Source organism: Lagenorhynchus albirostris, chromosome 1, assembly GCF_949774975.1.
Source record: "Lagenorhynchus albirostris chromosome 1, mLagAlb1.1, whole genome shotgun sequence".
Classification (NCBI taxonomy): domain Eukaryota; kingdom Metazoa; phylum Chordata; class Mammalia; order Artiodactyla; family Delphinidae; genus Lagenorhynchus; species Lagenorhynchus albirostris.
The window spans coordinates 164,233,379-164,247,115 of NC_083095.1; the positions used below are offsets into that span (position 1 = coordinate 164,233,379).

General features: G+C 52.6%; 1 protein-coding gene across 1 annotated transcript; it reads left to right on the forward strand.

Moving 5' to 3' along the window:
- Positions 1-396: 396 nt before the first annotated feature.
- On the forward strand, positions 397-13,151 carry ARPIN (actin related protein 2/3 complex inhibitor). Its single transcript, XM_060158852.1, has 6 exons — positions 397-635; positions 3,204-3,279; positions 6,151-6,283; positions 9,413-9,619; positions 10,000-10,163; positions 11,011-13,151. Exons 1-6 carry the CDS (start codon positions 544-546, stop codon positions 11,017-11,019), a joined length of 681 nt encoding a protein of 226 aa, XP_060014835.1. The 5' UTR covers positions 397-543; the 3' UTR covers positions 11,020-13,151.
- Positions 13,152-13,737: the final 586 nt, after the last annotated feature.

Below are 13,737 nucleotides of genomic sequence, written 5' to 3' on the forward strand. Positions count from 1 at the left end.
CTTCGTTACAGATCCCTGGAGCCCCTCCCTCAGCCACTGTGCGACCTCGCGCGCGGGCATAAAGAGCAGGTCTGTACTTAGCACCCCGCCGTCCCTGAGGGCTGTTCCTTTTTTCCCATTCCTGCTCTCTGGAAACTCATCCTTTCAGAGCTGATCCTATAGGCTCTCTGGGCCTCAATTTCCCCTTTGTGCGTGTGTGGGGCAGGGGTCTCCTTCTAGTAACAAGGAAGAGGGAGAGAAAGAGAAGGGAGTGGCTCCCTTCCCCACCCCCACCCTCGGGGCTAAGGTCCCAGCCGGGTCTTCAGGGAAGCCCACCTCCCGCCAAGCAAGGTCCCACGGGCAGGAATGGGGCTCGGCCCCTTTAAATCCCGCGCGGGAACGCCCGGGGCCGGGCCGCGCCGGTCTCGGATCTGCAGCTGGGAATTGCTGGTCTCCGCGTGTCCTCCCGGTGCTTCCCCTCGCTGTACCCCACCTCGCGGTGCCCCCAGCCCAGCGTGCAGGCTCCTTGCGCCAGGCCTTGAGGGCGCCGCGGCCGTGGGGAGAATGAGTCGCATCTATCACGACAGCGCCCTCCGGAACAAGGCGGTTCAGAACGCGCGGCTGCCCGGGGCCTGGGACCCCGCCGCCCACCAGGGGTAGGCTCCGACCGCGTCTCCCCACCGCTTCCCGGGCCTGGCCTCCGTTGGCTCCCGAGGCTCAGCTTTGAATCCGGGCTCCCTGGTTGGCAGGGGGAGGGGGTGCGCTAGCGGGGTCGGGTGCGGGTGGCAGGAAGGGCGGGGCTTGCCAAAGACCTCCCTGGCCTCCAGACCGCTCCTCCCTGCGCTCCCCTCGGAGCGCACCCCCCTGAGACACTGATCTGCGTGAAGCTCACCGAGGGTCGGTCCCGACTCCCAAGCAGGGCTCAAAAGGCGGTGCTTACTTCACGTCAGCCTTTGTCTCAACCCCACCCCGGTGACTCTAAGCTTCACCCCGCTGCCTTGCCTTCAGGCTTTTGCACAGGCTGCACACCGCTCCGGAAGGGACAGTGTCCTGCTGGACGGCAACAGCGGGTGGGAGTTGGCTTGGCAGGGCCGCGGGAGGGGCAGGGCCTGTCTGGAGGGCGTGTTAGATCCGGAGGGCCAGGCCCTGCCATCGCGGACGCCGAGGTCTTGAGAACGAATGGACGATTCAATTTGCAATTACAAACACTAAAGAATGAAGGGCGCAAGGGGCGGGGTGCGGTAGGGGCAAGTAAGGTCCAGGGTGTTTTCACTTTTCATCCCCATCCCTTCAGCTGCCCCCACCCCTCTCCCATTTCCGTGGTTCCAGAAAAGGAAGTCCCCAGGTTCTGCTTTTATGAAAACTAGAATTGGGAAGTGGGGGTCCATTTCCTCTCAGTGAGGGACCCTGCGATCTTGGGCTTGTCACGAAACTTCTGAGTCTGGGTTTCTCCACTTCTAAAGTGGATACGAATGAGAACAGGAATATGAAAATGCTTTAAAACAGGTGCAAAGGGAAGATACTTTATAGCAGCTTAGACCCCGCCCCCCCCCAAAAAATTCGGTGAAATAAAAAAGTAAAGTCCTCCGGTCAGAATGGCCATCATCAAAAAATCTACAAACAATAAATGCTGGAGAGGGTGTGGAGAAAAGGGAACCCTCTTGCACTGTTGGTGGGAATGTAAATTGATACAGCCACTATGGAGAACAGTAAGGAGGTTCCTTGAAAAACTAAAAAAGAATTACCATATGACCCAGCAATCCCACTACTGGGCATATACCCTGAGAAAACCATAATTCTAAAAGAGTCATGGGGCTTCCCTGGTGGCGCAGTGGTTAAGAATCCACCTACCAATGCAGGGGACACAGGTTTGAGCCCTGGTCTGGGAAGATCCCACATGCCGCGGAGCAGCTAAGCCGGTGTGCCACAGCTACCGAGCCTGCGTTCTAGAGCCTCCGAGCCACAACTCCTGAGCCCGCGTGCCACAACTACTGAAGCCCGCACACCTAGAGCCCGTGCTCTGCAACAAGAGAAGCCACCACAATGAGAAGCTGGCGTACCACAACAAAGAGTAGCCCCTGCCCCCTGCAACTAGAGAAAGCCTGCATGCAGCAACAAAGACCCAACACAGCCAAAAATAAATAAATTTAAAAAATAATTTTAAAAAAAGAGTCATGTACCACAATGTTCATTGTAGCACTATTTACAATAGCCAGGTCATGGAAGCAACCTAAGTGTCCATCGACAGATGAATGGATAAAGAAGATGTGGCACATATATACAATGGAATATTACTCAGCCATAAAAAGAAATGAAATTGAGTTATTTGTAGTGAGGTGGATGGACCCAGAGTCTGTCATACAGAGTGAAGTAAGTCAGAAAGAGAAAAACAAATACTGTATGCTAACACATATATATGGAATCCAAAAAAAAAAAAAAAGGTTCTGATGAACCTAGGGGCAGGACAGGAATAAAGGCACAGATGTAGAGAATGGACTTGAGGACACAGGGAGGGGGAAGGGTAAGCTGGGACAAAGTGAGAGAGTAGCATTGACATAAATACACGACCAAATGTATAACAGATAGCTAGTGGGAAGCAGCTGGATAGCACAGGGAGATCAGCTTCGTGCTTTGAGACCACCTAGAGGAGTGAGATAAGGAGGGTGGGAGGGAGACGCAAGAGGGAGGGGATATGGGGATATATGTATACATATAGCTGATTCACTTTGTTATACAGCAGGAACTAACACAACATTGTAAAGCAATTATACTCCAATAAAGATATTAAAAAATTAAAGTCCTTTATATTTAGTAAACACAATAGTTTACAAAGCGCCTTCATATTCATGATCATATGTTATTGTCATAGAAGCAGAGTGAGGTGGCTATTACTCTCCCATTTGGTGGATAAGAAGACTGAGGCTCTGGTTACAGTAACCCCCTGCAGGAGGGGCCATAGCTCAGTCTTGCAGCCTGTGAGTGTTCCTTCCTACCCTCCAGATGGTGCCCCAGCCTTTGGGACCCTCAGAGGAGTGGGGGCCCAGTGTGGGAGCCCAGAGAAAGGGGCTGCATCATACTGGGCCTGCCCAGGGACCAGGTAAATGGGAGACACACCTGGGACTTGCTTCTATCCTAATGCAGACCCTGACCTGGGCCATTGCACTTGTGGTTCTTGCCTGAGGACTGACAGAACCAGTTGAGCCCTCATTCTCTCTCATCCTTAGGGGGAATGGCGTCCTGCTGGAAGGAGAACTGGTCGATGTATCTCGGCACAGCATCTTGGATGACCATGGCAGGAAGGTGAGGATGTTTCCCTAGGGGCACCCGCAGGGCACTGGCTTCAGGGTCCTCACCCCCACCAAAGCATCTCTCTGCTTGGCTCTGCCAGTGCCAAGACTTGGGGTCCAGCTCTTTCCTTGAGAGGCTCCCAGGGCAGTTGGGGGGGTGTTGGTTGGGAGATTTGCAGCCGAAAGGGGCGACAGATGGAAGAGGTCAGTTAGGGCTGTGCTGGGTTTGATGGGAGGGCCTGGGTTCTTGCTGAGAAGACAGACCAGGCCCTAAACCCGAGGGGTGTGTTTGGGGCCAGGACTGGGAGTGAGGTGAGTGGTTCAGGACTCAGGCTGTGGGTTCTGAGTGGGCTGGAAGGCCTGCCTTCTGAAGAGGTCCTGTCACCTTCTGATGGAACAAATTTAGAGTGCTGGGAAGCTTGCTGGGTAGGCAGGATGAGTGGCTCTTTATTCTGGGGCTGAAGGTCCAGCTCCTGTCCTCTGGCCTGGTGGTTCCCACTGCCTCCGGACCTGATGGACAAGGTCAGAGTGAAGTTATCTGCCTGTGTGGGTGCAAGGTCAACAGTGACCTTCCCCTTTAGGGGTACCAGCTCTGTAGCTGGGAACTCGTGAGTACTTTGAATTGTTTAAAATTGAATTACTTTAAATGCACTGTTGGAGTTTGCTGTTAGAAGGCGCCTTGAAGTGACTGCATTTGCAGAGTGGTGAATATCTTAGCGTGGGTTTACACATCTTTTTTTTTTTTTTTTCTTTTCTTTTTGGCTGAACTGCGAGGCTTGAAGGATCTTAATTCCCTGACCAGGGATCGAACCCTGGCTTCCTGCAGTAGAAGCGCGGAGTCCTAACCACAGGACTGCCAGGGCATTCCCTTGCACATCTTTTAATATCACTGTGTGGCTGGGTGTTTTGGAATGTTGGATTTTTATAAAGCAGGTCACTGGTGTGGACCTGGACCTCCACGTGTGTAGGGGTGTGAGAGCGTTGAGGTGGGAGGAGGGTTGCTGAGGTCTGGGCCTTTGTTTCCAGCCTGAGTGTCAAGCCACGTTGCCCGGGGCTTCGGTTCCCATGTCCATGCCCTTCTCCTCTTGTCCTCTGAGCCTCCTGGGGTTATGCCCTTTATCACCCACCCATCTCAGATGTCCATGGACACTCCTGGCATTCTGCATTCTGTACTAGCCAGTGTTTCTTTCCTGAGCACTAATCCTAAATCTCCACCCCCCCCAATAACCCCACCCAGATGTGCTGACCACCTTATCTCCTTGATCTGTAGAACCGAGCTCATTAAATCCCTTCTTGAGGCAAGCCAGAGGCCTGGGGCTACACACAGCTGTTTTTTCACCCACACCCCATGTGAACAGCCTCAGCTCCGGCTCAGCACTAGTTTCAGGTCAAGAGATGCTTTGCTGCACCCTCCCCTCCTTAGCACGCAGGTCAGCAGGCTGAGCACAGCAGTCTGGAGCCCTAGCCACCCTGCCCAGGAGAGCCCAGCAGTAGCTGAGTGGAGCTGGCCCGCCTCGGCCGTCCTCCACAGGCAGGGTGTACTCCAGCCCTTCTCCAAACTTGCCTTCTCCAACTCCTTCTTTCCTAATGATAGTGCACTAGATGCCCCCGACCACCAGCCTGCAAACCTCCACTGTCTCCCCTCCCCCCTCCCCCAGGTGAGTAATGCCTAGTCCTGCAGGCCTCCTACCTTGACCATTTTCCCCTCCCCTCCCTTCCTCTTTCCATGTCTGCTCACCTCACATGGGCCCTCAGGAACTCAGCCTGTCCTGACTAAACCTTGCACCCCCTCTCCTGGCTTCTGGCTGCACCCAGCGCCCATTCCTGCCCTGCTGCCAGCTTGTCTCCTGAAAGACACCTCTCAGGGTCTCGCTGCTGTCCAAAAACCTTTCAGGATTCCTTCTAGTCTACCACATAAAATGCAAACTCCAAATGCCAACTCAAGGCTGATCCCCCACTTGCTTCCCCAGCCTGGACTCCCATGAGACCTCTCAGGGTCCTGCATTGCTCAAACATCCACACAGGACCTTGACTTTTATTTTATGTACTGTCTAGGCTCTTAATATTCTTCCTACACCCTTATCCCACAGTTGCAGGTTTCTCCCCACTCTGAGACCTTGCCTTCTCTGTTTCTCCCAGGAAGTGGTTTCCTTCTCTTTAATCTCCTGTTTTGTGTGTGTGTGTGTGTGTGTGTGTGTGTGTGTGTGTGTGTGTGTTTTATTATAATATTTATTTATTTAACTTTTTATTGATGTATAGTTGATCTACAGTGTCGTCAGTCTCCTGTTTTGACTAGGACAGCTGGCAAAGAATTTACAGCACATTTCATGCTTTATACTGTGCTTGCTCCTTGAACCCTTACAACGTGCCTGAAAGTAGACATCACGTTGTCTCCAGACAACAGGGGAAACTGAGGCTAGGGGTGATTTGCTCCAGGACTCACATCTGTTGGAAGAGGCACAGTAGCTGTCCTCACTCAGAACTCCATTTCAGTGCCCTTTCCATGGCATCTTGGCTGCTTCTGCTTCTGCTTCATGGTATTTGGGCTCCTTGGTGCTCAGGTTATGGTTTTCTGTATATTCTTTCTGTCTCTCATATGTGGAGGCCTTGGGGTCAGGCTCTGAGCCCGCCCTCTCATGGACGTCTAGCCATGGTTCATTATGTGTGGCAAGTGCTCTACTAAACACATGAATGAATGAATGAATGAATGAATATTGGGAGTGGAAGCCTGTGGCCAGCTTGAATATCTTTTGGAGGTGGGGTGGGATTCTGGGGTAGAGAGTGAGGTTGAGGGGGCTGCAACCAGAGCACTTGGGGAGTGTGTGTTGTGTTGGAGGCTGAAGGGAATGAAGCAGCCCCTCACTGCCTCTCTGCTTGGTCCCAGGAGCGCTACTACGTGCTGTATATCCGGCCTAGTCACATCCATTGCCGTAAGTTCGACCCCAAGGGAAATGAAATCGAGCCCAACTTCAGCGCCACCAGGAAGGTGAACACAGGCTTCCTCATGTCATCCTATAGTAGGTACCCTTCGCCCTTTCTCCCTCAGAGCCTTCATACACTGTGGTCTTCCTTTGTCTCCAGAGGTCTCTTGGTCCCTAGAAAGTGTCTTCTCAGCATGGTCGGCCTTGAAGTCCATGTTTGGCCTGAGGGGCCCCTGGCTGGACTCTTCCTGCCCCCCATTCACTCAGAGGATCCCTGGTGCCCTACCTCAGTGCTGAGGACCTGGGTGCCTTCCCAGCTCCTGCCATCTCCTGCAGTCTGGCAGAATCGTCCATGAACCTGCCTTAGTGCAGAGCCCAGGCCAGGTGGCCTCCATTTTCCTGCCAAAATGCTCACTTGGTTCTTGGGCCCTTTGTGATCTTATTCCTCTTCCCAGTTTTGGCTGGAGAGGGACCTTCTTGCTGTCTGCCCCGTGTGAGAAGGTTTTGAGGTTGAGTGGGTACTCATCATCCCTCTATCATTTTATCCATTCATGCTTTCAGTTGCTCATTGAGTATCTGAACATTTAGTGAGAATCCACCATGTGCCAGACTCTGAGCTGCATGCTGAGGGTTCAGGGACTAGCAAGACTCGGACTTGCACACAAGCCGTTCTCAGGCTGGTAGAGGAGATGGACAGGCCATGACTGGAGCCCTAGCGGGGGCTCTGAGCCCAGGCAGGCGTGGTTGGGGGAGGTGCGCTGGAGGAGGGAATGCCAGTACTGGATCCTGAAAGACATGCAGGTATCAGCAGGGTGCCAGGGCTTGGAAGGGTGTTTCAGAGAGGGGGCAGGGTGCCAAGGGCATTCTGGGAACTGAGGGCTCCGGCGGGTGAAGAGCAGCCCTGCAGAGAGGGCACTCAGTCGAGGGTGCAGGGGAGCTCTGCGTGAGTGGTTTTAAGTTAGGTGAGTGATATGATTAGATTTGCTCTTTTTGAAAATGAATTTATTTATTTTTGGCTGCGTTGGGTCTTCGTTGCTGCATGTGGCCTTGCTCTAGTTGCAGTGAGTGGGGGCTACTCTTCGTTGTGGTGGGTGGGCTTCTCATTGCAGTGGCTTCTCTTGTTGTGGAGCACAGGCTCTAGGCACTCGGGCTTCAGTAGTTGTGGCACGCGGGCTCAGTTGCTCCGCGGCATGTGGGATCTTCCCGGACCAGGGCTCGAACCCGTGTCCCCTGTATCAGCAGGCGGATTCTTAACCACTGCACCACCACGGAAGTCCAGATTTGCTTTTTAAAATCCCTGGGGAAGTGAAGAGACTGGAGACCAGAAGGCTATTAGGAGGCCATGATGGCATCTAGGAGGGCCCAGGATTAAGGACTGGTCAGTGAGGATGGAGAGACTGGGCAGACTCAAGATAGAGGAGGGACCATGGCCTCGGTGTTTGTTTGGATATGGGGGGAGTCAGGGATGACCCCAGGATTCGGGCTCAGGTGCCAGGTTTGCGGAATGGAGGTGCAAGAGGAGGAGGTTTGGGGAGAAGATATCTGTTTGGGACACATGGCATTAGCCACGTGGTGGTGCTTCCAGGTAGAGGTAGATGTGCTCTAGGGACTTGGTACAGTTCTAGAACCCAGGAAGAGGGCTGGGCTGGCAGCAGGTATTTCGGAGTCATCACACATGGGTCGTATTGAAGCTGTGCCAGTGGACAGGGTCAGCCAGGAAGTTGTCCTGGGGAACAGCAACAACGGGGGCGGACAGGGAAGGAGCCTTGTAAGGAGCAGGGGCGGGAACGCTGGCGGGGTCTGAGCGGGGTGGGGCAGGTGTGTGTCTCTGAAGCCCAGCGAAGCCCAGGGGTGAGGAGTAGCAGTGGAGTCAGGCGGTGCCCAAGGCCCAGGTAAGTCGGGACGGCGGAGCATCCAGTGGCTTCACAGTGACATGCTCCCCAGTGACTGGTGGGGGGTGAACAGTGTCTAGAGTAGTGGGTGCCAGAGCCGGAATGCAGGAAGGTGGTAAGGAAAGATCCAAGAGAGGAAAGGAGAGGCAAGTCCTGGAGGAGGTGGGAGGGGGTGGGCTCTGGGGCCCAGATGAGCTGGCCTGAGGCAGGAGGGGAGACACCTCGTCCTTTGAGACAGATGGGAAGGAGGAGAGGTTTCTTGCGGTTCTAGGTAACTGGACAGGTAGGTGGTGGCCCCACCTCTGGCTTCTGTTATCTTGCGAAGTAGGAGATGAGGTGGCTTGTCTGGGGGACAGTGGGCAGGGTGAGGGTTGAGGAGAAAGTTCTCTGTGTGAGCAAGGTGTCTAGGGAATCCCAGAAGGCATCCCTGACGGAGCTTGGCAGAGGTTTTACACCACAAATGGAGCATGGTCTGGTGTTCGGGACTCGCGGCCGCCTGGGTATCAGTGTGGGGAAGGCAGCCAGTGGACGGCACTGGGGTTGCCATACTCTCAACGCTGCACGTTCTCACTTCTTAGTCTGGGACCGGGACTCCCCCCTCCATGCTGCCCCCGCCCTGGGATTAGCGGATTTGGGACTTTCAGGGTAGGCGGGTGACAGGCTGTTGGAACCTTCCCTGAGCCTCTGCGCTCTGCCCAAGCCAGGATGAGCAGGCCAGTAGAGAGTATGAGGACCACCAAAGTTTGCTGCTGGTTCCAGCAGACCCCACCCCAGCCAGGGGGTCCCTGAGAGCCCAGAGAGAACCCTGCCTGGTCACTGGGGTCTCAGTGGGAAGGCAGAATTGTGTGAAGGGCTTGAATCCTGCCTCCTCCACTGACTAGCTCTGTAACCTTGGGCAAATTACTTAACCTGTCTAAGCCTTTATTTTCTCATCTGTGAATAGGGATAGTAAAAACATTGACACTTGCTGAGTGCCAGGCCCCATGCTAAGTGCTTTACGTGCATTCGATATTTCTTTCACATGTCACGTCAGTCCCATCGGGTAGGTACCTCTTTTATCCTTATTTGTCAGGCACAGAGAGAGGTTAAGTAACTTGCCTGTGGTCACACAGCATGTAAGCAGATTTGCACCAGCTAGCCTGGCTCCAGAGCCCGTAGCCATAACTCCTCTGTGATGCGTTCCTTGAGTACTGGCAGGATGGGAACTCAGAGCCCCGACCTTCGGGTGGTTGTGAGCGTGTACAACACTGAGGCCTCACCTGGCTCCTAAAAAGCCCTCCTAGAGTGCTTGCTATTACAGTGGTAATGACTGTCTCGTGCTGTGTGCCTGCAGAGGTGGAAGCCAAGGGGAACGCCGACAGACTCACGCCTGAGGCACTGAAGGGGCTGGTGAACAAGCCAGAGCTGCTTGCACTGACGGAGAGCCTCACCCCCGACCAGACAGTGGCATTCTGGATGCCTGAGTCGGAGATGGAGGCCGTGGAGCTCGAGCTGGGGGCTGGGGTACGGCTGAAGACTCGAGGCGACGGCCCCTTCCTGGGTGAGCAGTGCAGCCCTCACTGTGGCCTGATGCTCCTATATGGCCTGTGGGGGCTCCTGGCCTCCTGTCTGAGGCTTACCCACCCCTCCTGCTTCGAGTTCATGGAGCAGGCCACATCTGGCCTCCCCGTGGACAAGACCCCTTGAGATTTATTCCTAAGTCCCTGGGCAAGTGCTTTGGGGCCAATAGCCTGAACACTTTGGATCCTGGGGTGCTGCCCAGTCCCATGGTTCCTGTGGGTGACCTCTCCTATCCATTGCCTTGGGGGTCCCATCCAGGGCCTCCCTGAGCACACTCAGGCCTAGGGGACCCCAGCAGAACGGGCCAGCCCCCACTATGTTTCTGCCACACGGAGAGAGGCCTTTAACTTCTCATTTCAGATTCATTAGCCAAACTCGAGGCTGGAACAGTGACCAAGTGTAATTTCGCTGGTGATGGGAAGATGGGGGCATCCTGGACAGACAACATCATGGCCCAAAAGTCTTCAGAGAGGGCTGCAGTGGAGACCCGAGAGCAGGGGGACGGCGCCGAGGACGAGGAGTGGGTAAGTCCGGGGAGATAACCGTGGACCTGGAGTTGGTGTGGTTCATCTCCTGGCAGGAGTTTTGTATGCACTGGTTGTGGTTGGGTGTAGGACAGCAGCATAAACTTTACTCCCCAGCTTTGGTGGAATTCCTGAGAGTGTGTTAGCATCAGGAAAATTCCCTCAAGGTGTGAAGGGACCTTTCTTCTTGGTGGGTCTGAACTGTGCCAATCAACAAGAGAGCCCCAAAGATTTATGAAAGCAAGGGATGGAAAGAAGGGAGTGCAGAGGGGAACCAAGGAGACTTAATTCCATTAAGGCTCCAAACATTTCTACTTCAAGTGAATACATTAGCCATGTTGAGCAGCTGAATGAGCATTTTTCCCCCCTTTGTTCTCGGCTTCCTGCCCAGAGTGGCTGGAAAATGGCTGACCTGGTCCTTAATAGTTATTTTGGCCCAAAGTTCAGCCTCCTAGTTGATCCTCAGCCTACTCACGGTTGATTTGGTATTTTGAGGTATATTTCACCTGAAGATTTGAATTGGTGTCAAAAGGCCCCAGATTGAACGTTTAAAACAAAGTCTCAGAAAAATGGGCTCTTGATCTAGGTGATGAAGATGATGATATTTGCCAGAGAAAGCAGGGCAGATAGAGGGAGTGGATTCCCTTTTGTCTTAATAGAGTGAGTCTTGGACTAAAAAACAATTGGAGTTGCCAGGCTGGCTCCCTGGGCCAACACTAATGAGATGAGGCCAAGGCAGGTAGCCACGGGCCCCCCGGTACCACTCATTCGAACCCTTGTTTGTCTGATGACGGTAGAAGACTTTTATGAAATGTGCTCTGTTCATATCTCTTTACTTTACCTCTAGGACGACTGAGGTCAGTGAGAGATGGGGTGCCTCCGGGGCCCACTGTTGAGCATTTCTTCCATCAACTTTCACTCTGGAGCTCGAGAGAGCAGGTCCACCAAGCCTTGCCTGGTTCTTCCCTACAGCCACTGTGGAATACCCTTTGAACAAGCTCTGCTAAAATCAAACGCAAGAGCCTGACGTTAGACGTGGGGCCCCAGCCTGTGGCTCATGGAGGGTCCCTCCCTGGATGTGAGTCTAACCTTCCTAGACATTTTCATGGTGGCCCTCACCCTGAGTGGCAGCCTTGTTTCTGGAGGCAGGCAGGGGGCAAGTCCCCCAGGGCAGTCAGAAGAACTGGACTTGGTTTTGGTGCAGAACTGGTGGGGAATCCCTCATCTGCATGCAGAGTGGCTCAGAGGAGGAGTTAGCGGGGCCTCCTTCTTCTGTCCTTGTTGTATTTCTTGCTTTCCTTCTGCAATTGCCCTCCTCCCTAGCACTCTGTGCTGTAGCCTCTGCCCTCCTGCTCAAGCCTCCTTGTCCCCTGTGCCCTTTTCAGTCCCCAGAGCTGCCAGTTCTTTATTCCTCCTCTGGTTCTCTGCCACCCTGAGGGTTCCTGTCTCCTGACCTCCTTTGGCGGCTTTCCTGGGAATGCTCTTTTCAGGGAGGCTGAGAGCGTTCACAGGTGTGGCCAGCTGGTCTCCAACTCTGACTCATTCTGCCAGGCCACATTTTGGACAACACCTTTTTTCTTGTTTTGTACCTTGAGAACTTTTTACGAATGAGTAAATCTTCAGGAAGGATTCCTCTACACTGACTGTGTTATTATTAGGTATAAACTGAGCAACCTCCCTATAAGAAGAAAGCCGTATCTTTTTGGTCATGAACATTGCCTTGCTGGGTAGTATGCCCACGCCCACATGTATGAAGAGATCTGGAGTTGAAATCTACACGTCCTAAGAATGGGTAGGGACTTGGTGGAATGTGGATCCTGCTTCTCTCAGGGAAAAGAGGGGTGGTGGTAAACTAACAATTATGGAGTCCCCTAATGTGTCAAACACAGCACTAGATGCTTTCCGTGATGATAATTATAGTCCCTGACTGTTGAGTGCCTCTTGGTTCTATTACTTGTGCCAAGCACTTCCAGTATCTTACTTAATTGTCACAACAATCCCAAGAGGCACATGTGATCATTATCTCCATTTTTTTTTAATATGGTTTTCATGGTTGAGGTCCCAGCGTTTATTATCAGGGTTCAAACTTTCATTTGCCTTCCTGCATATTTGAGCCTGGGCTCAACAATATGGCTGTGAGGCTTGGGGTTAACACTTCATTTAGGCCACCTGAAGTCACAGGTCACTGGACTGCCCTCGGGTCTCTTCTGTTCTTGTTGCCCTTTTCTTAGTTCACATACTCGTTCTCTTACCTCGGCTACTATAGAAGCCGCCTCGCTAGTGTCCTGTGTCTGAATGGGGCTGGCTCACTGTTGAGCATGCTGGGACCTCAACCATGTGGTGGCCAGGGGAGGGGTTAAACAGGAGGAGGACTGGGGACACTGACATGGGGAGAGGCACCCAGTGAGGGCATCCTGTTGCCCAAAGCACTGTGGCCAAAGGGTATGGCAAGCTCATGTGGGCAGGCCACCATTCTAAACGAGGAGGCACAGCGTGTCAATGGGGGAGCCCCTGGGCAACAACTAGGCTTGGTGTCTTGGTGGGGTGGGGATGGGCTCCTGGAAGGAAAAGGCCATGGTGGCTGGAGCTTAGAGAATGGTGGGAGGTTGGGCATGGCATCTTCAGCATGTTAAGTATTTTGGGACTTTATCCTTAATACCTTGGAAGCCAGTGATCCCCGGGAGAGTAGTAAGATCTGATTTGTATATTTCAAAGATCACTTGACTACAGAGAAACTGAAGGCAATGAGCCCAACTAGGAGACTGCTGCAGTGGTGGGGGTGAGAGCCTAGAGTGATTTAGTCTATAGCAGTGGCAGAGGAGATGGAAAGAAATTCAGGTAGACAGGTGGAAAGGGACTTTCCAGCAAGAGAAGAGGACCTGCAAGGCCATGGAGGTGGGGGAGTGGCCCGATCTTGGAATATGCAATTTCTGTACATGGTCATTGCAATTTTATACCAACACATAAAATTTGATAATCCTTTTTCAATTGATGTTATATAACTACTTCCTATCAATATATCACTAGTCTTCATGTCATTGTTTTTAAGATTGACTACCTTAATAGCTCTATTATTTTCCAGAATTTGGGTAATTAATTGATCCCTCTTTGGAGCTATCTGTGTCAAAAACTATTGTAAATTACATAGTTCCCTCAATCTCACCTGCCTCCCCCCGCCACTATATTTTGTTTTGTTTTGTTTTGTTTTTTTAACATTTTTTGATGTGGACCATTTTTAAAGTCTTTATTGAATCTGTTACAATATTGCTTCTGTTTATCTTTTGTTTTTTTTGGTGCGAGGCATGTGGGATCTTAGCTCCTGGACCAGGGATCAAACCTGTACCCCCTGCGCTGGAAGGTGAAGGCTTAACCGCTGGACCGCCAGGGAAGTTCCCAGGGTTATTTCTTTAGGGATGGATTCCTAGGAGTCAGATTACTGGGAATCTAGGAATTCTTTGTAAAGGTCTTGGGTTTTTTTTTTTCTGTTTGTTTTGTTTTGTTTTTTTTGGCCACGCCATTGCAGCATGTGGGATCTTCCCTGACCAGGGGTTGAACCCATGCCCCCTGCATTGGA